The sequence below is a fragment of the Callorhinchus milii genome, unplaced genomic scaffold (assembly GCF_018977255.1).
Source record: "Callorhinchus milii isolate IMCB2004 unplaced genomic scaffold, IMCB_Cmil_1.0 Scaffold2, whole genome shotgun sequence".
NCBI lineage: Eukaryota > Metazoa > Chordata > Chondrichthyes > Chimaeriformes > Callorhinchidae > Callorhinchus > Callorhinchus milii.
The window spans coordinates 13,362,679-13,387,243 of record NW_024704743.1 but is presented as its reverse complement, the minus strand read 5'-3'; the positions used below and the strand labels follow the sequence as shown (position 1 = coordinate 13,387,243).

Genomic DNA, 24,565 nt, shown 5'->3' with positions numbered 1-24,565 from the left:
GCCACAAAGGGTTTCTTCATGAGAGAAACGAAAAACGATAAAATCAATGAGATAAACAGTGTGTGCAATATTGCTCTGTTTGCACAATTTAGATGACCTCTGAGTCTCAAGGGCAAGGAAGTTGCAAATAAAATGGTGCATTTATATGATTAACAATCCTTGCATTTAATATAGCACCTTAGCACATTGTCAAGATGTCTCAAAATGTTTCATAGGATATACTGTAAAGCGGTAAGACTGTGTAGGTTGTGAGTAAACATGTCCAATTTGCACACATCATCACCAAGAGCCTTGCCTCGATCGCAGTGTTATAATTAGGCAAATCTCGTTACCTCCCTATTGCTCAAATCAACCACACCAACAACAAAATTACATCTATATAATGTCTTTCATGTCGGAGGGCTTTATACCTGATTTGGGGGTTGGAATTGAGAGGGTTTGAGGGTAGCAAATGGGGTGGGGGGTGAGGGGGGGGGAATTGGGAAGATGGTCGAAAGCCCGGCCAAAGAGGAAGGTCTTGAGATGGGCCTTGAAGGAGGCAAGGGAGGTGGCGAGTTAAAGGGATTCCGGGATGGAGTTCCAGAGGGTGGAAGAGGAAAAGCTGAAGGCAAGACTGCCAATGGTGAGGCAAGCAGGGCGGGGAACATTGAGCAGGCCAGTGGAAGGAGTGGACAGGTTGATGTGGTGTTACCAGATCACAAAGGTAGGGAAGAGCAAGATCTGTTTGTCTAACTCAGGCTTGCAGCACGTCCCACGTCCTGTGTCCTCCACGACTGGTGGCTGACTTTTCCAATTCTATGCTACTATTCTCTGGAACTCCATCCCTCTATCTCCCTTCCCCCCAAATTGGTTTTAAAGTCACGCCTTAAAGACCATCTCTTAGATCGTGCTTAGACTTCCTTCCCTTACCCCTCACTCCATCTGCAGTCCATCCCTGTCCCTGTAAAGCACAGAGAGAAATTATTTTACATTAAGGGTGCAATATAACAGCAACTTCTTGTTGTTGTATTACTATTGTTTGCAGAGAGAGATGATGACCATGATCCTATTTCCCCCCCAACCCCCAACACTCTCTTCAAAGGCAAAAGTGCTGGAGACAGTCATGTCCGCTTCCTCTGATTATGCTGATAGTGGTGTAGTATGTGAACACAAGCAGTTTGTGGCTTCTGTCTTCACTTTGTTTCCACGAATGGCTTTTCCTCCAGCCCCCGCACTGTCTCGTGTGGTGTCCCTCAGGGCTCTGTCCTCGGTCCCCTCCTCTTCACCCTCTATATGCTCCCCCTGTGGTGACATCATCCGCAGACATGGGGTTAACTTCCACATGTATGCAGATGACACCCAACTCTACCTTTCCTCCTCTACCCTCAACTCCATGACCCCCGATGTCCTGACAGCCTGACTGTCCGACATCGAGTCCTGGACGAGAGACAACTTTCTTCATCTCAACGTGCGCAAAACTGAGGCCCTCCTGATTGGCTCACGTCAGCGCCTCCGCACCTCAGGCGCTGACAGCATCAGCATCCAAGGCTGCACTCTCCACCTCTCAAAGCCAGTCAGGAACCTCGGGGTTCTGTTCGACCCTGAGCTGTCCTTTCTCCCTCATATCCGCGCCACAACTGGCACCGCCTTCCATCACCTCCGGAATATCGCCAGACTACGGCACTACCTCACCCCTCACGCTGCGGAAACTCTGGTCCACGCCTTTATCACCTCAAGGCTGGACTATGGGAACTCTCTCCTCGCCGGCCTTCCCGCCACCTCCCTCCACAAGCTGCAGGTCATTCAGAACTCTGCAGCTCGTGTACTGTCCCGCACCAGGCTTCGGGACCACATCACTCCCACCCTCGCTCGCCTCCACTGGCTCCCCATCCCCCAGAGGATCGAATTCAAGATCCTCATCCTCACCTACAAGGCCATTCACGGCCTTGCTCCCTCCTACCTCTCCAACCTACTATCCCCTACTTACCTGCCCGTACCCTCCGTTCCTCTGGCTCCGGTCTGCTCCACATCCCCCGCCCCAACCGCCCTACCATCGGTGGCCGGGCTTCAGCCTCTCAGCCCCGAGGCTCTGGAACTCTATCCCCCAGTGCCTTCGCCGCCTCCTCCCTTTCCTCCTTCAAGGCCGGTCTCAAGACCTTTCTCTTTGACTGTGCCTTCAGCTCCCCTCTCGACTCTCTACCCCCTCCTCGCTCCCTCCCTTCCCTCCCCTCACCCTGACCATTTCCCCCCTGCTCGGTTCCTGACCCAACTGTACAGCGCCTTGGGACGTCCTCCCGACGTGAAAGGCGCTCTATAAATGGAAGCTTGTTGTTGTTGTTGTTCTGTGGGCCTTCCCTGTATTGTGGGACATTACAGATCATATCCTTATGGTTATTTCAGTGTAGCTACCAGTGTTCAGGATTTTATGCCCCCTATTTCCAACCCCTCACCGTTATCAGGTTAGATCCAAGCTCCACTTTGAAAGAATTCAGAGCAATCTCTAGCTGATTTTGCTGTTCAGTAATAATAATAATCCTTGCATCTGATGTAGCAGATTGCAAAGCATTGCAAAGCACTTCACATCAATTATTGTGAAGTGTAGTGACTGTGTATTTGGGGCAAATGCAGCAGTCAATGCTCAGCAATGCCCTATCAACAGCCATGAAGTGAATGATGAATTCATCTGGAGGATTATTGGCCCGGACCCCGGAATCTCTACTCTTTTTGAATAGTGCTATCGGACCTTTTTCCTTCACCTGAACATGCAGATGGGACCTCATAGTGTCTCATTACAAGGATGGCAATATAAATACACCAGTCATCTACTTACATACACACCAGCAGCAACACATTTACTTTGGAAGTAGGCCTGGTTCAAACTGGCACTGATCTGGCATGCATTTGGGGTTTGGCATAATATGGGATGTAAAAATCTGATAAGAACAATTTACATTTTCATAATACATTTGATGTAATGATTATCAAATGTGTTGAATTTGGCACAATTATTGCAGATTTTTTTTAACTAAGCTCAAAAAAGGACTTTTGTAATTTGAACATCATCAGCGGTCACTAATCGGTTTTCATGTTAACCTTTTTTTAAACACAAAACAGTAAAAATGTTTTTTTTCCTTTTTATCTCTATGGTGAGACAACAGCTCACTTTTGCCAGGCCACACACATGTACACATACAAAATCATGCAGGGTCAAAGTAGCTGAGCGTTGGAAACTCCAAAAAAGTAAGGAATGAGTGCTCTAGAGCACTACAGTTATATTTGCTTTCGTGCCCATCTCTCTCCCCTCGCATAATAACTTGGCAGCATCTGCTCAGGTAGTATAAGCCATCAGCATAATTGTATGCAACAAACTTTTTGTGCTTATTCATCCATTCCTCAGTGGACAACTTCACATGGGTACCAATGTATATTGGAAAACCAGCCTCCAACACATTACGCATTTAAAGTTAATATTTGTACAGTGTTTATTAATCTGAACACAGGAAGCTTAAGATCTGCTTAAAGACTGGTAAAATGGGCGGACAGATGGCAGATGAAGTTGAATGTGGAGAAATACAAAGTGATGCATTTTGGGAGGAAGAATGAGGAGAGACAATGTCCCGTTACTGATTTCTATTAAGAGAAATATCACTAAAGTCCAAACGGCAAACATAACTGATAATTTTCATATAACAATGTCCACAACAAGCAACTTTACCTGGGGACTTTTGGCCAGGACAACAGCTGAAATTCCATTCTCTTTTAGAATAATGCCTTGGGATTTTTAATGTTCCCCTAAGCAGGCCGACAGGACCTTGGTTTAAGTTCTCATTTGAATAATGCAACACTTCTTCAGCACTGCACTTGAACCCACAACCTCCTGCCCCTGACACCTGACAAAGCAATGCCACATGTAATAATAATAATAATCCTTGCGTTTGATATAGCGCTTTACACGGCTTCTAAACGTCTCAAAGCGCTTCACAGAATATATTGTAAAGTGAATTGACTGTATATTTGTGGGCGAAATGCGGCAGCCAATTGTACATAGCAGTGTCCCACAAACAGTCATGGATTGAAGTGACCATTTTAGTATTGTTTTTTTTCTTGAGGGATTATTATCAGTTGTGTGGAGTAAGGAAACTTGCCCAAAGTTTTGCCCCGCTGGGAATCAAACCCAGGTCTCTCACTTGCAAGGCGAGTGCTCTAACCATTGAGCTACAGGACTCCATGTCACTTTGTAATGCCAAATGGTATCAAAGGTCATATTAGCATGGCGCTGGGTATATGAGGTGGCAATAATAATAGTGCAGCCAGTGACAAGTGAAAGAAGGATTTATATTTCATGAATTTGTTGATTGCTGGAATCAACGTTTGAAAATAATTCCTAAAGATATGGCCTTACACATATCTTCCCGGCTTTGCTTCCAACTGTGATCAGCTACAGATACTGATAAAATCTGAAGCGAAGTAAAGCCAGCATTGAGCAAGTTGAAAGCACAACATTCTTCCTAGCCTTAATTTGTAACACCATTTGGTCATAAAATTTAAGATAATGCAGAATTCCTTTTTCAGAACCGGCTTTCAAATTCTGATTCAATTTAAGTATTTTCAACAATTATGCCTAATAAAAATGAATAAATAATAATTTATACATTTGATACAGTATATTTCATATATGAGGACATCTCAAAGCGCTTCTCAGGATATATTGTAAAGTGGGGTGACTGTTTTTTGTGTGAAAATGTTAAGATCTTAAAATCTCAAACGTTAAAACAAAATGGTTTTACAGATTAAGACAATGACAACAACTTGCATTTATACAACATTTTTTACGTAGAATAACTTCTTAACCACTTCATAGTCCTGGAGTTGGATACTTAGCAAGGGAGAAGGATAGAGACTGGGTTAGAATAAAGCACAGGATTCCCAAGTGCTTGACTTTGGACTCAGTGCTGCCCTCCATCATTGCAGAGATAAAACAGCAGCAAAAAGATGACCAATTTAATAATTTCTTCTTTAAATCTCTATCAAAAGGACGTCTCTTCGGGATAGAGTTGACTCATTTTAAAATGCTTCAGGGGATGCTGAAATGGGGAGAGGTTTGAATGAGTGTATTGTCAGAGAAACTAAAGATTAAAAAACCTTTATGTTGGGGACACAATGGTACATTCATCATAAGAAATTCAGATAAAGAAGGCCCTTCGGCCCATTTGATCTCATCCTTCATGAATATCCACTTTGCTGTCTTACCATTGAGTTGCTTCTTAAATGAGTCCAGTGTCCTAACTTTAATTCCAGGTAACCCATTCCACCTGTTCATTACTCTGTGTAAAGAAGTATTCCATAAGATGCACCTGTGCTTGAGATTTGGTTAAAGGTTGGAAAAACGCCAAGTTCAGTGTTTCAATGTTACTTTTATTGTAACTTCACATGGCAAAAAACATTCAATCCTCCTCCACCACCTATCCTCCTGCCTCAACTTTCAAGGTTCTGTCCTGGACTGATTCCGGTCCTACCTTTCACGCCGCCTCCACTTCGTCATAGCAAATGGCTTCTTCTCCAGCCCCCGCACTGTCTTGTGTGGTGTTCCTCAGGGCTCTGTTCTCAGGCCTCTCCTCTTCACCCTCTACATGCTCCCCCTTGGTGACATCATCCGCAACATGGGATAAATTTCCACATGTATGCAGATGACACCCAACTCTATCTCTCTGCCTCCACCCTCAACTCCAGGACTACTGGCGTCCTGACCAACTGCCGGTCCGACATCAAGCACTGGATGAGGGACAACTTTCTCCAACTTAACATCAGCAAGACCGAGGCCCTTCTGATTGGCTCACGCCAGTGCCTCCGCACCTCGGGCGCTGGCAGCATCAGCCTCCATGGCTGCACACTCAACCTCACTAAGCCAGTCAGGAACCTGGGAGTCTTGTTTGACTCTGAACTGTCCTTTCTCCCCCACATCCACATTACGGAAACTCCCTCCTCATCGGCCTTCCCAACTCTTCCCTTCACAAGCTGCAGATTATCCAAAACTCTACAGCTTGTGTACTCCCGCGCATCAGGCTCCACGACCCCATCACTCCCACCCTCACCCGACTCCACTGGTTCCCCATCCCCCAGAGGATCGCGTTCAAGATCCTCATCCTCACTTTCAAGGCCATCCATGGCCTTGCCCCCTCCTACCTCTTTGACCTGCTGACTCCCTACCAACCTGCCCGCTCCCTCTGTTTCAGTGGACTCCGATCTGCTCCATGTCTCCCAACCGACCCGCCCTACCATCGGTGGCCGGGCTTTCAGCCTCTCTGCCCCCACACTCTGGAACTCCATCCCACGGTCCCTTCACCTCGCTTCCTCCCTTGCCTCCTTCAAAGCCGGTCTCAAGACCTTTCTCTTCAATCGTGCCTTTGGTCACCCTCCCACCTCTCTGCCTTGCCTCACCCCTCCACCACCCCTCCCCCATGCTCGGGCCCCGACACCTGACTGTTCAGGATTTTGGGACGTTCTCCCGACGTGAAAGGTGCTCTATAAATGTAATTTTGCTGTGTTGTTGCTCCTCTCAAAATGCATCACTTCGCATTTCTCCACATTAAACTTCACCCGCCACGTGTCTGCCCATCTTACCAGTCTGTCTATGTCAATTTGCAGTCTGCTACTATCCACCTCACTGTTTATTACTTTTCCGAGCTTAGTATCATCTGCAAACTTGGAAATTGTACTCTCTATACCCAAGTCCAGGTTATTCATACAGATCAAAAATAGCAGTAATGGGACCATTACTGACCCCTGGGGGACACCACTGCACGCTTTCTGTCTCCCAGCAAGTTCTGTATCCATGCAGCCATTTAATACCATAGGCTTCTATTTTGCTTACAAGCCTCTTATGTGGTACTTTATCAAATGCCTTTTGAAAACACATATAAACGACATCAACTGCTCTACCTTCATCCACCCTCTCCGTTACTTCATCAAAAAACTATCAGGTTTGTTAGACACGATTTGTGTTTGACAAATCCATGTTGGCTAGCCTTTATTAACCCATATTTTTCTAAGTGAAAAAGGAGGATTGAAAGATTGTGGTCAGAGCCTCTGTTATTTTCACTCTTACTTCTCTCAGTAACCTAGGATGCATCCTGTCCAGACCAGGTGACTTATCTACCTTTTTAGTACCTCCTCTCGGTTTATTCTTATCTTATCCAATTTCTCTACTCTCTCCTCCGATACTGTGGCATTGGCAGCATTCTCTTCTTTTGAGAAGACAGACGCAAGGTACTGATTCAATATGTCAGCCATGCCCTCTGCTCCAAAAAAATGTCCTCTTTGGTCCCCAGTTGTACTCACCCTACTTTGACTAACCTTTTATTCTTTATATGCTTATAACATATCTTAGGGTTCCCTTTTATGCTACCCGCTAATCTTTTCTCATACAATCTATTTGCCCCTCTTATTTCCCTTTTCAGTTCTCCTCTGTACTTTCTAAATTCTATTTGATTACCTTCTGTATTTTGGACCTGACATTTATCATAAGCCTCCTTTATCTGTTTTATTTTCATCCCAATTTCCTTAGTCATCCAGGGAGGTTTGGATGCCCTATCTTTCCCCTTTGTGGGAATATATTTGTTCTGTCCCCAGACTATTTCCTCCTTGAAAGCTTCCCATTGCTCATTAGCTGGTTTACCTGCCAATCTTTCTTTCCAGTCCACCTTGTCTAGGTCCCTTTTTAACTCACTGAAATTAGCCCTCTTCCAGTTGAGTATCTTCACCTTTGATTGCTCCTTGTATCTTTCCATAAGTACTCTTCTGAAACTAATGATATTGTAATCACTGTTGTCCACATGTTCTCCTACTGAAACCTGCCCCACTTCATTCCCCAGAACTAGATCCAGCACTGCTTCCTTCCTCATTGGGCTGGAAACATACTGATCCAGACACTTAACCTGCACACATTTCAGGAATCCTTCCCCCTCCTTGCCCTTTACACTGTTATTTTGCCAGTCTATGTTAGGATAATTGAAGTCTCCCATTACCACTACTCTATTGGTTTTGCATCTTTCTGAAATCTGCTTGCAGATTTGCTGGTCTATCTCCTTCCCACTATCTGGTGGTCTATAATATACACCTAACAAAGTAACAGCTCCTTTTCTGCTCCTTAACTCTAACCAAATAAGATTCTGTTCTTGGACCCTCTAGCACATTGTACCTTTCCAGGGCCGTAACTGTGTCTTGAATCAGTATTGCCACCCCCCTCCTTTTTTTCCCCCTTACCTATCCCTCCTGATAGGGATACATTGTAGCCAGGAATATTCAGCTCCCATTCCTGCCCTTGTTTGAGCCAGGTCTCTGTTATTGCCACTACATCATGACCCCATGTGGCAACTTGAGTCTGCCTTATTTGTCACACTCCATGCATTTATGCGTACGCACGCCAAGACCAAACGAGTCTGCTCTGCATTTCTCTCCTGTCTAATCCCTCCTTTTTCTGGATTATTCCTTATTACAATGCTGTTCGTCTGGCCTAGCCATCTATGAAACTTGTTTAACCATATGTTATTGATATAATAAAATCTTTGGTTACGGCAAGGATTTGAGTCCCAGCAGCTAGTGACATGTTTGCATAAACCATAGAAACACAATCCATGTCTGAGTATCAATGGCGAACGTGCATGATACAATCTCTAATAGGAAGCAGCCATGAAGATTATGCTTTGCCTTCTAGCAGCCCTGGCACACTAGAGAGTACAATCACACCCTGTTACAACCGTAAACATGGATTTGTTTCTATGAACACGCTAATGTCACCTAAGTTGCCCTCTCTATTTCCACTCTTGATTTGATGTTGTGACCTTTCTGTCAGTCAGATATCAAGTCGTTTATGAAACTCAACTTTCTTCTACTCAACATGGACAAGATTGAAGCCATTCTCCTCAGCTCCTGCAGATGCCATCTTGCTTTTGCCTCCAATCTATTCAACCTTCCTAGCATCTCTCTCCAACTCACTGAAGCAGTATCCAACCTTGACATTCAGTTTGATCCTCAGCTCCTTTTCCTCTCTCACATCCAGTTCTTGACCAAGACTGTTTTCTTCTGGAACTTCCTCCTTCAGGAACTCAACCCCTCTGACTTGCCCTGCTCTATCTGTTGTCTAAAGCTACATGAAAACCTGTTGAAGTAATTTTCCCAAATTATACAGTAATTATCAGCCAAGCATCGAGTCATTGCACTATTGGCTTGCAGAGAGAGGCAACGGACTGACTTCCAGTTAGGTGGATACCAGCTTAAATCAACAAAATAGTCAAGCGGTATCCCATGAACAAGCAATACAATTGAAGCACAACTCATCTCCACTCCGTTGTACATACAGCACTACATATTGGGGTGAAAACTTGGTCAGCTGATGTGATAATTAACACTGATGATAATGATCACCAGTGTTCATTACCACATTATTGATACATGTTTCCAATGAGGCTGGTCACTAACTGACAACAGTCGATAACAGAAAATTAGCTCTGTTTAGTTATCGAGTGCGATCCTCAAGCCCCCCCACCCACCCCACCTCTTCCCTCCCCAGTTTCTTGCAATGGTTGGACCTAAACTTAGTGCACTACATCATCGTATTGTTTGTTCATGGGATATCGTTCACTATTTTGTTGAGTTAAGTTGGTATCCTACGAATTGGAAGTCCACTGACTCTCCCTGCAGTGCAATATATCGATCTGTGGCATTGGGCCCAAACATTGCGAGAGCCAGGTAGACAATCACATCTTTAGTCATCAACTGGCCTGACTGACTGTAGCAACAATGCAATAACTTTTCACTCCGATACAGCAGAATTTCTTCTTCTCTAACATATCAATTCTTGAGCATCTGCCGAATGTCTCAGTTGAAGCCAGTACTCCTTATCCACTCTCCAAGGAGGAGTCTGGGTAGACTGGGCCAAGGTGGATAGTCTGGATCACATTTCCTGAGCCAGGCATTTAGCCTGAGTAATGTCACTGCTAACACTAGCCAACAATAAAGTGGGCCAACTGAATTCTGGCTCTTCCACAGCTTGAGTCAGTGCACAATCTAGCTCTAGCAAACGACCATATTTACAACATCACACGAGCAAACCCATTTAGCACCAAAGTGTTGATAAAACAGAGTCTGCTAGGTCTTCAGCAACACTTGGATAGAAACCAAATAAAACAGTTGCATGCAAGAAGGCCTAAACTGACAGACCCCTCTCTACCTTGTTAAAATGTAAACGCAGCCAGCTCATTTCAGTTTGAAATGTTTTTCAAGGTCACTGTGCAATTTCTCTATCAGCGTTCCCCTACAAAATGCATTCATCACACTTTCCAGTAAAATCCTGTGAAACGCTTTGAGAGTTCTCCTAATGTGAAAAGTGCTATTTCAAATGCAAGAATTATTCTCAAAGAAAGGCAAAAGTTCAGATTACTGATCCTGCTGTCCCCAGGCAGCAGCTCTTTACTGATCATTAAAGAATTCAAGAGGTCTTATACCTGCTTCTGGATTACAAGTTTCTGGAGGCAACTGGAGTCTATTATTCTGCAGTGTACTGTGGGTCTGTGTACAGGGTTCACCGTGGGCCTGCCATGATGTATTGGAACTGAGGAACACTTCTAGTGCATAGTGTGAAGAAGTCAAATTTATCTCAGTGTTTTCCGGCTTTCTGTGGTGCGTCGATGATAACAATGGAAATGTCATTGGTTTGAGCCTGGATCAGTTGGTAACACTCTTCCCCTTTGAGACAGAAGGTTGTGGGTTCAAGCCCCACAATGGGACTTTGAACTCATAGTAGCAGACAACCTTTGTGGTTGGTCAACAAAATAAATTTTCTTGATTTAGGCCATATGCCAGTTTCCTTACTTCACACCCTCTGTTTACCTAGCAGTAAGTAGGAACCCAGTTGTTAGTCAATAAAATAATAATATGGTTACTCAATGCATAATAATAATACTTGCATTTGACATTTTCATGTCTTCTAGACGTCTCAAAGCGCTTCACAATATATACTGTAAAGTGAATTGACTGCATATTTGTGAGCAAAATGCAGCAGCCAATTGCACACAGCAGTGTCCCACAAACAGTCATGGATTGAAGTGACCAATTTATTATTGTTTTTTTTGAGGGATTAATTTCAGGTGTGTGGAGTAAGGAAACTTGCCCAAAGTTTTGCCCTGCTGGGAATCAAACCCAGGTCTCTCGCTTGCCAGGCAAGGGCTCTAACCACTGAGCTACAGACTCCAGCATGTTTGTGAGACACCACTGAGTGCAATGAAGGTTCCAGCACCATCAAGCAAGCATAGGCATGATAGGCCAAGTGACCTTCTCCTGTGCTGCAGGACTGGTAGTTCTAGGAGTGGTAGTTATTTTTTTTTAAATTGGAGGAGAAGGGTAGGAACCTTTTTTTGAAAAAAAATACTTGTGTGGCTACAAAATCAATAGACTAGGAAGGTTCAGTGGAGTCCTGTAGCTCAGTGGTTAGAGCACTCGCTTTGTAAGCGAGAGACCTGAGTTCAATTCCAGGCAGGGCGAAACCTTGGGCAAGTTTCCTTACTCCACACAGAGCCTAATAATAATCCCTCCAAAAAACCAAAAAACAATAATAAATTGGTCATTTTCAATCTACGACTGTTTGTGGGACATTGCTGTGCGCAATTGGCTGCCGCGTTCGCCCACAAATATACAGTCAATTCACTTTACAGTGTGTTCTGTGAAGCGCTTTGGGATGTCCTCCTGACGTGAAAAGCGCTATATCAAATGCAAGGATTATGATTGTTATTACATTGAAGAGGGGGTTTGCTTTCTAGCTCCCTGTCAGTGTATAATGGCCGCAGCATTAAGGTGGGTCTGACTGAAATGATTTAATTTCTTGTCAGTACTGGATTGATTAGGGAGATTTAACTGGAGTTCAGCTGATCTCAGAAGTGAATACGCAATTCTTTCACTCATATCCAGCATTGAGCAGAGGCTGCTCCTTTCCCTGCACTTGACCTGTACATTGACCTTTAACATTTTTTAACTACAGCAACCAAATAATGGTTTTAGTTCCCAAGAAAATAACAGAAATTCCAGACATTTCTGACAGAAAAAGTGGTAAATGGGTCCTAGACGAACATTTGCCAGTTGCCAACATTTTTCTTTTATCAACTTTCTCAAAAATAAAGGATCATTCCTGTTACCCATCCTAGGTTACACACATTATCAGAGACCACTTGGGTAAACACTCAATTTTACCACAAAGCTCTGTGTCCTATGGGTATGTACCTCTCTGGCTTGGTGGAGTCCTGGAGGGTATTAGTTAGAGCATGCGTCTCGCAAGCGAGAGATCCCGGGTTCAATTCCCGGGCAGGGCAAAACCTAAGGCAAGTTTCCTTACTCCACGCGCCTCTGTTTGCCTAGCAGTAAGTAGGAACCCGGTTGTTAGTCGATTGACGGATTGGAGCTTTCCAGGGATAATAAACCCTTGAAAAATAATAATAATTTGATCACTCAATCAACGACTGCTTGTGAGACACTGCTGTGCGTAATTGGCTGCTGTGTTTCGCCCACAAAATATACAGTCATTTCACTTTACAGTACATTCTGAAAGGATTATTACCTCTCGGAAAATTGATCCAACTGAGTTCCTACTTACTGATAGATAAACAGAGGCGTGTGGAGTAAGAAAACTTGCCTAAGGTTTTGCCCTGCCGGGAATCAAACCCAGGTCCTCTCACTTGTGAGGCGAATGCTCTTCTTGCCAATACACTACAGAATTCCACATTTATTCTGAAGGTTCTCCTCTTGCCTGACTGAGAACAGCTAACTCAGCCCAGAATCCAGGGAGGTGTTTCTTTTGTAGAAGGACTAATTGATTCCCTCTGTGCAAAGGGTATATTTCCAATTACAATGAAAATCCTATTATAAAGATTTAACTAAAAGATTGTGTAAAATCTAAGCATCAAAAAGCCCCACAGTCTGACAAAGCACATGTGCTTTCACCAGGACCTGTGGAACTATGTTACTGATAGTTCTATGCCAGTTCTCTCACCGGGGCTCCAGATTAAACAGAAATCCTGTTGACGATCGAGTGCAACCTTTACTGCCAGGAGACAGTTTTGAATAAATCGGAGCTGTCATCAGTTGCAGTAAAATTGACAATTCAAATTTCATTAAAGCACCAGACATTTTACAGCACCTCTGGCAACTTTCTAAAAGCTTCGTAGATGTCTCTCCCCTTCCCCCGGTATTCTTGGCACTGATGGCTGTGAAAAGTTGCGCTTTGAAATTGGGCCAACAGGCTCGGTGCAGGATTGCTAGCTTCACATATCCCCATTGAGTCCAACCAGCGGTTAATGAAGCATCTCATTGTTTCTTTTGCTGGCTGCCACTCCTTTCTGCTATGGGGCCTTCATAAACCAAACAACATCTTCAGCCCGTTATTGTTCTGCCTGTCCCCTGAAGGGCGAACCTGGTAAAACCCAAACAATGCAGGCTGGAACTGACTAAATAATCGCTCCATTTACTTTTGAGCTGCAAATCTGTTGCAAAGTCACAGCTAAGGTGCAGTGTAAACAATGCAGAATTACTGACGTGGACCTTAACTCTGTGTTTAATGCTGAATTTTCATTGTGGGCTTCTGAGCAAATCTGCAAAGATACAAATGTGATTCTTTCAACAGCAAACTTACCTCGACCATTCTGGTCAGCAGATTCCCCGTTGCCTTTGCAGCGAGTTACCATTGTCAAAGGGCATGCCGGCAGCAATATGAAGGCTTACGTCTGACCGCGCTTTTGGCCACTATGCTAAATAGATGGAATTTGAAAGCCAAACTGAATCTATAGTTCTTCTTGTGGAAAACTACATTTAGGAAGTAAACTAAAGCAAATTTAAGAATTGTTTGAAAATTTTGCATGATCTTAAACTTTAAGATGACGCTCTTAGAGCTAAAACTATTCAATTTCAGACCTCGGGAATCAGTACCCAGCACCTAGAGACCAGTCACTGAACAGCTGTCCCTCCATGAAGTATTTCTGTCACATCTACAGTGTGCAAGTGATTTCCACAAGAAAGCGCCCACCTGGAGCAGTTAACACCATCTTTTATTCTGGCAGTAAAGAAATACCACTGTGATTTGGTGTGCATTACATTGTCGGTGCTCAACAATGAATGGAAGAGTTTTCTTTTCAATAACAACTTCATCCGACATCAATGTACAAGCAAAAAAAACAAACAGGAAATGAACCAGAGGTAGGAAAACACAATGACCATTCCCAGCCAAACTTTCTTTTTAAACAAATCGTAGTTAAAATCTTAGTTGAAAGCTTACAATTAAGTCCTGGGGTAAACAGACAGTTTTGGGCAGATGCTGATGGTAAGGCTGGTGTTTGTTCTCTCTCTTACTCACTGTTCCACCCACACACTCATTTACACAGCTGTGTGTGTGTGTCTGTGTGTGTGTGTTATTTTTTGGGGGGGCAGAGGGGAGGGAGATTTGAGCTGAGTGAGTAAGTGTGGGGGAGGGAATTCAGCTGAGTGAAGGGAGGGGAATTGTGGTCAGTGAGTGAAGTGAGGGGATTCAGGTTGAGTGGGGGAACGGGTTCGGGCTGAGTGAAGGGGGGATTCAAGCTGTTAGCTGTTCTCATTGGTTCTGGAAAGACTGTTTTAGGGATCAGTGGGTAATTGATGGATGGAGCTGGGGGCATGGCGGGCTGGGTGGGGGCTGTTGTCCTCAGGCTGTGCTGACTTCCTTTTTGATTATAGTGAATCCAAAGAAAAATTATCTACTAATTACAAGAGGAAATGGTGCAACAGTCATCCAATTTAAATGATAATAAAACAGACAAGGTTTATATTATTTGTATGGTTTCTAAAAAGCCTCAACTGATAGGCACTGAACTCATTTGCTCCAAATTCTTCAGCAAATCTGTTTCATAAGATTACCCACTCAGATTAAAGGGGTGAAATTAGACACGTTTCATAATCTAGCAATATCCCTTCTCCCCTACCCAGGAGTTTCGCCTCAGAGAATCCCTGTACTGAAATGCTGCCTCAATGCTGAAGGCCGGTATTTGAGTGCAGCAGAAAAGTATAATGATAATAATAATTCTTGCAGTTGATGCAGCGCCTTATCATGTTATCAAAATGCCTCAAAGCGCTTCGTAGGATCTACGACTGTGTCTTTTTAGGTAAACCCAGTGGCCAATTTGCATACAGCAATGCCCCACAAGCAGCCATGAAGTGAATGACCAGTTGTTAGTTGGACAGGAATGTTGGACACCTTACAAAATGTCCCGAATTTTACCCCATAACGCTGATTGCAAAACTACATGGCGAAATATGGATTTTTAAACTGAACATACAAACTCTGTTTTATTTGCTGGACTGCTTACTGATGATAGCAGCCGTACTCCCAGGCTATCAACAAGACATCTTAGAAGTACCTGCTGGCCAGTGCACAAAGGGTCTGATGATGGTCAGCTTCCTTTCTCTGGGTGGGTGGGTGGGTCGGCGGTGGGGGTAGGGGGATGTCTCAATTCTGTGATTCTCTACAATGGGATAGCTGAGACTAGGTACTCAGGCAGCTCAGGGGAAAGAATTTACAGTTTTATAGTACCTTACCTTTCACAATGAAATATCCATAGATATAGCTATATAAACTGCAATGACTTTTTTGTGGACAGTCACATGTACCAGCAAGATCTCACAAACAGCCAAATGACCAAATTATCTGGAGGATAATAATAATCCTTGCATTTGAATATAGCTCCTTATCACATCTTTGAAGCATCTCAAAGTGCTTAATACAATACTGTAAATAATAATAATAATACTTGCATTTGATATAGCGCTTTTCACGTCGGGAGGACGTCCCAAAGCGCTTCACCGAACACACTGTAAAGTGAATCGACTGTATATTTTGTGGGCAAAATGCAGCAGCCAATTGTGCACAGCAGTGTCCCACAAATAGTCATGGATTGAATGACCAAATTATTCTTATTTTTTGTAGGGATTATGACCACCGGAAGAATGATACGCCAATTAACTAACAAATGGGTTCCTACTTACTACTAGGTATACAGAGGCATAAGGAGTAAGGAAACTTGCCTAACATTTTTCCCTGCTGGGAATCGAACCCAGGTCCTCTCGCTTACGAGGTGACTGCTCTAACCACTGAGCTACAGGAATCTAGAATTGCCAACTTGCGAAAGTTCTCTTTTTCAATCTTGCCATGGAATCTTTTATGTCCGCCTCAACAGATAGATGGGGCCTCAGTTTGTCTTCTCTGAAAGACAGCATCGCTTGCAATGCAATGCTCCCCAGTACCAAGCCAGGCAAATCTACGTGCTGGGAATCATTGCCACTAACACAGATCCCTTGGTGTGATGCCCCTTACGTAAGAATGATTTAGTTATCAGTTAACACCTCACCAAATGTGTATCAAAGTCTACAACTGAAGTAGATAGACAAACACAGATATAGCCAGTAACAAATGGTTAAGTCTAATTGACAGCCATGTGAAGTGACGCATGGATCAAGGGTCAACCACCAAATCACCTAATAGTTTACAATGCAGCCATTTACAAACTAGAGTTCTCAGTACAAAACACCTGACTGTGCAGCATCGCACGATAAATGACTGCAATAAATTCACATCAAAATGTGCAGTACTGAGCCCCAAAGGATGGCACCTCAGACAATGCAGCTCATCCCCAGCAAGGCATTGAAATGTCAGTCTAGACTGTAAGAGGGTGATACTGGTATAAAACTGCCTAAAAAGTATCTCAGTTGATCTCAGATGTGATAGGCTGATTAAATACTGTGCAAGAAGTTTAGTTTTCAGAATACTAAATGCATGGAACAAGAAAAATGTCCCTAGGCTCAACAGACCCAATGTTCCACAATCATCAATTCTATCTCTGCCTGTTTCTGTCTCCTATCTAACTGCAGTGAACCAGTCAGCTGGACTATTCCTTTCATAACTTTGTTAGGAAGCTGTCTTGTATTTATCATCCTGAAGTTTGGCTATCTAAATATTATCAAGACTATAAATACATTTTATTATTGCCACATAGTCTTACCGCCAGCTGCCATTTGCAGACACACTCTTCCCTCATCCAGTTCCTGCCCAAACTGACTATTTTAAAATGTATTTACATATTACTGCCAATGACTTAAGGAGAAAGAAATTTAGAGCAAAATCAGATGAAGTTACAAACACACACTCTTTGCTGAGCATTTACTGCAGTAGATTTGGGTGTCAGTATGGCTCGGACTGGTAATATTCTTGCTTGAGTCAGAAGGTTGAGCGTCCAAACCCCAGTCGGACTTTGAACCTGTATAGTCTAGGCTGACAATTCAATGCATTTCTGGGAGTGCGTTGTATTGTTGGAGGTGCTGTCCTTCGGATAAGACATTGAACCTAGGTCCTATTTTCCTTTTCTGGTAGACGTTAAGGGTACAATCACACTAATCAAAAAGAGAAGGGGTTTCGATCCTTGTGTCTTGGCCAACGTTTCCCCAGATAAAACTGATCATTCACTTCATGGCTGTCTGTGGGACATTGCTGTGTGAAAATTAGCTGCTGCATTTGCCTGCAAAATAACAGTCACTACACTTTACAGCACATCCTGTGAAGCCATGTCACGAGATGTCTTCCTGACATGAAAGGCGCTATATAATTATAAGGATTATTAGATCTGGAGCCTGAGTAATAACAACAATAATCCTTGCATTTGATGTAGCACCTTATCACATCTTCGAGACGTTTCAAAGTGCTTCACAGAAAATACTGTAAAGTGAATTGACCATTTTTTGGGCGAAATGGGCAGCCAATTACACACAGCAGTGTCCCACAAACAGTCATGGATTGAGTGACCAATTATTATTCTTTTTGAAGGAATTATTACCCCCAGAAAAGAGATCCACCAATCAACTAACAACCGGGTTCCTACTTACTGCTCGGTGAACAGAGGTGTGTGTGGCAATGAAACTTGCCCAAAGTTTGCCCTGCCAGGAATCAAACCCAGGTCTCTCGTTTGCGAAGCAAGTGCACTAACCACTGAGCTACAGGACTCCATTGGAAACATACCTAAATGTGGTAAAGGCAGATTATTTTAGACCAGTATGAACAGATCACCCTGCCGTTTGTGAACCAAATTCCTGCCGAAATTCAGAAACAGGAACCTCTGGTTATAATAATCATAATAATCCTTGCATTTGATATAGCGCTTTTCACGTCGGGAGGACGTCCCAAAGCGCTTCACAGAACACACTGTAAAGTGAATTGACTGTATATTTGTGGGCGAACGTGGCAGCCAATTGCGCACAGCAATGTCCCACAAACAGTCGTAGATTGAAAAAGACCAATTTTTATTATGTTTTTGGTTTTGGAGGGATTATTATTAGGCGTGTGGAGTAAGGAAACTTGCCCAAGGTTTCGCCCTCTGCCTGGAATTGAACTCAGGTCTCTCGCTTGCAAAGCGAATGCTCTAACCACTGAGCTACAGGACTCCACAAAGAACAGAGCAAATGGGGCCCATGTTTACCCGTTTCCAGAAGGGAAGACTGAATGTGCATGGAAAGTGCACTTTAAAAACTCATATTGTAACATAAAGTGCTAGAGACCTATGTTTCAATATAATCTCTTCTTTGATTGAGCTAAATGGCTAAAAAGATGCCTTTAAATTGGATTGAGACAAGTGGTTAGTGTGGTTTTGAGAAGCTGGCAATTCCTTTCAGTAAATATACCTCATGCCAAACCATCGTAATGTGTTACACCCTGACAAAAACAATGTTGCTTAGGGTAGTATAACAAAAGTGCGAGATAAACAATTTCACAAGAACTAACTTTTTTGCTCTCAGCACTGCACCTGTAAAATCATTTTTCAATGAATACTCACTAATCCTTTGAAGCAATTAAAATACAGTCTGCAGTCTTGAGTGATTATGGTCTCATTTTAAAAGTGCTTCAATGTTATCAGCCTTGGGCAATGATAATTTAACTGTTGCAGTGTGTTGGTTTTCAGTATATTACTGTCTAAGATCAGAAACTCCAACACATCTTCCGAGTGAAGTCTACCAGCAGTGACACAATGTAAACTGTATTTAATCCTTTGCATTTCACAATTTCTTTCTATCGTCAGTGGCAATTTAAATGTTTATATAGGTGTTGGCTTTGTTCAGTTGGTAGCAACCTCGCCTTTGGGTCTGAAGGCTGTGGGTTCAAGCCCAGTTTTGGATGTTGAGCTCCTTGTCTAGGCTGACACTATGCAGGGGAAGACATGCAGTACTTTGATAAAAGATCCCATAGTAATAATTGAAAAGTCCTGGCCAACAATCCTCCAGATACAATTATCATTTACTTCATGACTATTTGTGGGAATTTGATGTATGCAAATTGCCTGCCTAAAAATACACAATAACTACACCTAGTGATGAACTTTAAGCCATTCTTAACATTATAGGCATAATATCAAATGTAGGGATTATTATTATGTATTAACATAGCTATTAACACTTTATAGGGACAGTGTCAATATGAGCTGAAAAACTCCTCATTTGAGAACATCTGGTGCCCCCTGTACTTCATCTTACATTGAAGCTCTATCTGCCAGGAAGCACTACAAGCTAACCAATCTTCCAAAAGCATCTTTGGGATGCGAGTGACCCTGGCAGGGCCAGCATTCATTCCCATCCCAGGTGCGGAGGGAGTACCACCGGGAGAGAAGGAACACAGAGACAACTGGGTGTTTCCCACTATGATGCTGGGCATCACTTTGTTTCTGGTCTGCAGAGCCCTTTCCCAAATATCGAGGAAGGCTGGCAATAAGAAAAGAAAGTTGGTACCATATTTGTGCCTTTGAAACTCCTACTTATTCAGAATTCTTGGTGCTTTCTGTGAAATTTATTCTTCAATGTCAGGTTCTAAGGGAGACAAGCATGTCATATAAAAATGCAAGTGCTGCTCACTTTTCAGGCAAGCCGTGGGCGGTTTATGGGAGGTGGTGGGAGGAATGGATGAAGGAACTATGTCTGAAGTAAAACCAAACTCGATTAAAATGCATTTCAAGCAACAAGATTTTCATCTACAAATACACATCTCATGAAGTAAATTCTGTGAAGCACTCAGAGATATTTCAATGATGCTATATTAAATACAGCAGACAAATTACTCAGGCAATTGGGAAATCAAATTCACACTTGTATAGCAAAACAGGATCAAAATTAATTAAAATAATATGATCTATATTGCTCGTTGTCCTGATTTTGCTGGATTAGGTCACCCCAGTGATCAGAGAGATTGCAGATTACATTTACTCGTAATAACAGACGGGCGGGCGGGCTGTGTGTGCTATTTCTTCCACATGACTGTTGCAGTAAGAGGTCTTTAGTAACAGTACACTCTCAGGAGAGACTTTTATCCAGTTCAGCGGACCAAATGTTTCAATGCTAAAACATCAAAGGGAATGAAAGACAAAATAGAAGACTTGTTTCAGTACAATTCCCCACAGTCTTCTCACTGCGAGCCTACCCAGGGACATGTCAGAACCATCAGCACTGCAACTGGGCAACAAAGTGTTAGAAGTGCATAACATTTTTAAATGGGATTGAAAATGTAGCCCAAAAGAATACTGTAGGATGCATCAAGACAGTAGAATAAGAGGGTATAGGTCAGAGTTGCAAAGAGCAATTTCCAAATAAACACCAGGAAGCTTTTTCTTTACACATGATAATTAATGACTGGAACAGTTTTTAGGAAGAGTGGTGGGGGCCAGGAACTGGACTGATTTAAAAAGATCCTGTGATGGGAGGACAGAAAGGTGGGTATGATGAAATCATATGTGCTGAATTCAAACCAATCTTGTGATCTTAAGTTTAATTATTTCCAGAGCGAGATTGTTTCTGCTCATCAGCAAGCCAATAACAAGATTGCTTAAATTGAGAATCATCACCAGAGATATAAGGAGGTTAGAAAAAATGTGTTTACCTGGACTGTTAGAATATGTATTGCTTTACAATAATTAGCACTTCAATCTGAGTCCATAATAGCTTTTAAAAGAGAATTAGGTAAATACTAGAGGTGTAGTGTAACAGGAACCTAGAGGATCAGCGTAATGTGCCTTGTGGTGTGTGTGTAAGTGGGTGGGTGGGGAAGCTGCATTCAGACTGTCTTACTAAAAGACAGATTAGAGCTGTTTAGATTTGTTCTCCTACTTTTCCCCAGAATCTTTGATACTTCGTTTTAAATATTTATTTAATTCTCTCAGTACAAGAAGGTTGTGATTGAAGTCTCATGTCGGGACCTAGAACTCTGTAGTCTATGCTGGGACTCAGTACTATACCTACACAGCAATGTGTGCCACACTGTTGGAGGTGCCATTCTTCAAATGAGACATTAAACTGAAGTCCTCTCTGTCTGTTCATATGGGCATTATGGCACTATTCAATAAGAGTTTCTCCTGGTGTCCTAGCCAACAATCCCCCAGATAAAATGATTCACTTCATGACTATTTGTGGGACATTACTGTGCATAATCCAGCTGCCTCATTCACCCACAAATATACAGTCACTCCACTTTACATTAAAGTCCTATGAAGTGCTTTGGGACATTCTCCGCATGTGAAAGGCACTACAACAATTGTAAGGATTATTTTATTAACAAGAAGCTTTCAATTCCCCAGCACTGCCATTCCCAGATGAGAAAAAATCTTTCCCCACTCCTCAAAATATTTCAGCGCAAACAGCGGGAAAAACTGTTCCTGAGGCACATTTTCCATTTCCACATTAAAAACACAGGTGCCTTGTCTAAATGCAACAGCTCATGTAATCAAGCTCTACACATTTACCTAACTAGTGAATAGAAGATCCCAAAGCTTTAGGAGACCAGGCGCCAGGAGATTTAAGACACCCCAATCTCACAAGCAAAGAACCATGAAGAAATCTCAGGGATTATATGTAACCAAGGAATCTAACTGCGTTGATTGTCCAATAAGCATTCCTGATCCATTTGTATTACTTTACAATTTTGCAATCATTTACAAAATCAGCATGTAATAATAATAATATTCGTTGCATTGTAACATGTAATTGAATCTCTGCAGAATACAACCCCCTGACCACAAAATGCTCCTCTTTGCAACTTCGAAACTGGTGAAGTTGCTCTTAATCAGTTTATTGAACTGGTCACCACTGTCCTAGCTCGTACTTTCACACCTGGGTAACATGAGGAATCAGAGAAAGGATATAACAATCCTATCATGTAAATACCAAGTAATCGGTTATTGTAAAGAAATATCAAACTTACCATTCTTGGTAGTGGGTGCTGGAACCAGCTGTGGCTGGAATGATACAGGATCCCGACTTCTGGCTAGATCTGTATTACGAAGCCAGGGGAAGGGAAGCCAGGTGTCTTCAATTACTGAAGGCTTCAATCTCATTTATACGTCCTTGATCCTGCAATTCAGTTAAAAGGATTCAAAATCCACTTTTTATTCAAACCACTCCCCACCAAACACATACTACACACACGCCTGTTGATGTGTAATTGTGAAAATAGTCTTGAGGGAAAAAGTCATTTTCAACAGTGTGTCAAATTGCTAATCTAAGCATTTCAGGTTTTAAATCTATGAACTTTGTTCTTTCCACTTTGCAGTGTGTACATCAAACAGCACTCAGGGTATCTGCAAATAGCACCGAGGGGAAAGTGAATTATCTGATTTTAAACAACTTGTCTTCCTGACTGTATAACACATACACCCCTTTTGCATTTGAGATCTGTTGTTTGTTTGGGCCACTGAAAAAGGAAATAAACCATCTTTATATAATGAATCCTGTTTACAGCCTTGAGATTAATCCTTGTACTCAAATCACTAAATCTGTAAATGTACTAAAATTACCGCTGCTGTACCAGGGCTATTCTGTGCAAGGCTATTGAATGGAGTGACTCCATTGAATGTGGAGTGAAGATTGACACTGGAAAGCAAGATTCACTTTGACAAAACATTATACCAATTAAGTCCACCTTTATGGAAAAGTGATGTTTCAACATGCTTTTTGTATAGTTTCCCTAAATAGCCTTAAAAGGGGAGTCAGGGGACATCATGTGGTATGTGCAGCTGTTAATTTAATATACAGTAAGCAATATCGTTTTTCAGCCTTTTATGTCCAATCAAACCTGCACGCTCTCCCCAAGAAATTGGCTTATGGGATCTGTGAGATGGGATTAACCTGAAATCATATAACCATGCAGAACTGTAGCTACTTGTTTTGCTTTCCTATTCTATTTATCAGCACTCACTGTCTAAAGTAAAACTAATCACATAAATGTCGATAAATATTTTGTTAAACCTTTGAGTTGGCCCTTTATATGTTGACTACAGTTTCCATACAAAGAGTCATAATAGCGATCCAGTGAGTGATCAAATCAGTGTTCCAAGGGTAATTCCTTGATTGAGAAACATTCCTTCAATTTAAAAATTGAAGGCATGTTTCAAAACCCATTTTGATCACAAGAGATGTTTGAGTGATCTTAAATGAGCCAGCAGAGACACAATAACCTTCTTTGCTGTAAATTTATTTAGTTCTGCAGATGACAAAGGTCCTGCGGCCCATTTGACTTCACCTTGCAGAATCCCCATCTAACAGTCCTCCCAGCATAGCATCAAGCCACTTGTTACATCCATCCAGTGCATTGGCCTCTGAAGTCACCCTTCCTGATTATCTGTTCCAGTCATTAATTATTCTCTGGGTAAAGAAATATTTTGTGGCATTTGTCCTAAAATTGTCCTTTGCGACCATTGCCCTTGTCCTGCTGCACTGTCTTATCTAAAAATATTGTTCTGAGTTTACTTTTGCAATCTTATTTAAAACTTGATATACCTCCGTTCAAGGCTGAAGACCCTAGTAGGCGCTATACAAATGTAATTTTGTTGTTGTAGTTTGTCTAATCACTGCTCCAAGTTAATTCCTCTTGGACCTTCCTTGTTGTTCTTTTCTGTCATTCACTCTTTTAAGAAAAAAGCCCAACTTCACTGAACTGCCTCGCTCTTACTGAGGAAGGGACTTGAGTGAGTGGTTGGTGGAGGAAGAGAAGTGCAGGGGAGGGGGGGCGGGTAGAGAGGGGTAATTGTAATCTGTGGCTTTCTGTCCAACAGCTGAAAACAGCTAAATTTGGGAACATGTCCTTGTGAGGCCATGGCTCTCATCACCTATTCCTAATCAGATGATTAGAGTCTGATAATCATTCAACACTCAATTTTTTTATTATTTGATAAACATTCTCTGTAAGTTTAAAGTGAACTTAGAAATGCTGCAATTCAATATGGTTGAAAACTATATTTGTGCCCTGAATTTCCAGTTCATTGAAACCATATAAACGGACATTCCCCAATGACTGCACACTAAATCATACTTTTTTCCTGGCAGGGATGTGGAATGTGCACATAGACAATCATAATTGACTGGAATGTTATTGACCTGGAGGTGGGAAAGAAGAGTTGGAATTGATATACAACAGGATTTATTATAATTATTCATTACAGATAAGTGAACTTGGCTCTGAACTTGGAGTCCTGCAGCTCTGTGATTAGAACACTCGTCT

The 24,565-nt window shown here is 42.4% G+C and overlaps 1 protein-coding gene and 3 non-coding genes across 4 annotated transcripts in view; 1 reads left to right on the top strand and 3 right to left on the bottom strand.

Annotated features, from left to right (window-relative positions):
* nedd9 (neural precursor cell expressed, developmentally down-regulated 9) overlaps window positions 1–22,329 on the bottom strand; it is a 79,155-nt gene extending 56,826 nt beyond the window's left edge. Inside the window, exon 1 of the mRNA XM_007906384.2 lies at window positions 22,271–22,329. Coding sequence (XP_007904575.2) covers window positions 22,271–22,273 — 3 coding nt within the window. The 5' untranslated portion in view covers window positions 22,274–22,329. The remainder of the gene's footprint in view (window positions 1–22,270) is intronic.
* trnaa-ggc lies at window positions 11,155–11,231 on the bottom strand. Its single transcript has one exon. It is a non-coding gene; the product is annotated as a tRNA-Ala (tRNA).
* trnat-ugu lies at window positions 11,446–11,517 on the top strand. Its single transcript has one exon. It is a non-coding gene; the product is annotated as a tRNA-Thr (tRNA).
* On the bottom strand, window positions 16,080–16,152 carry trnat-cgu. The gene has a single exon. It is a non-coding gene; the product is annotated as a tRNA-Thr (tRNA).
* Window positions 22,330–24,565: the final 2,236 nt, after the last annotated feature.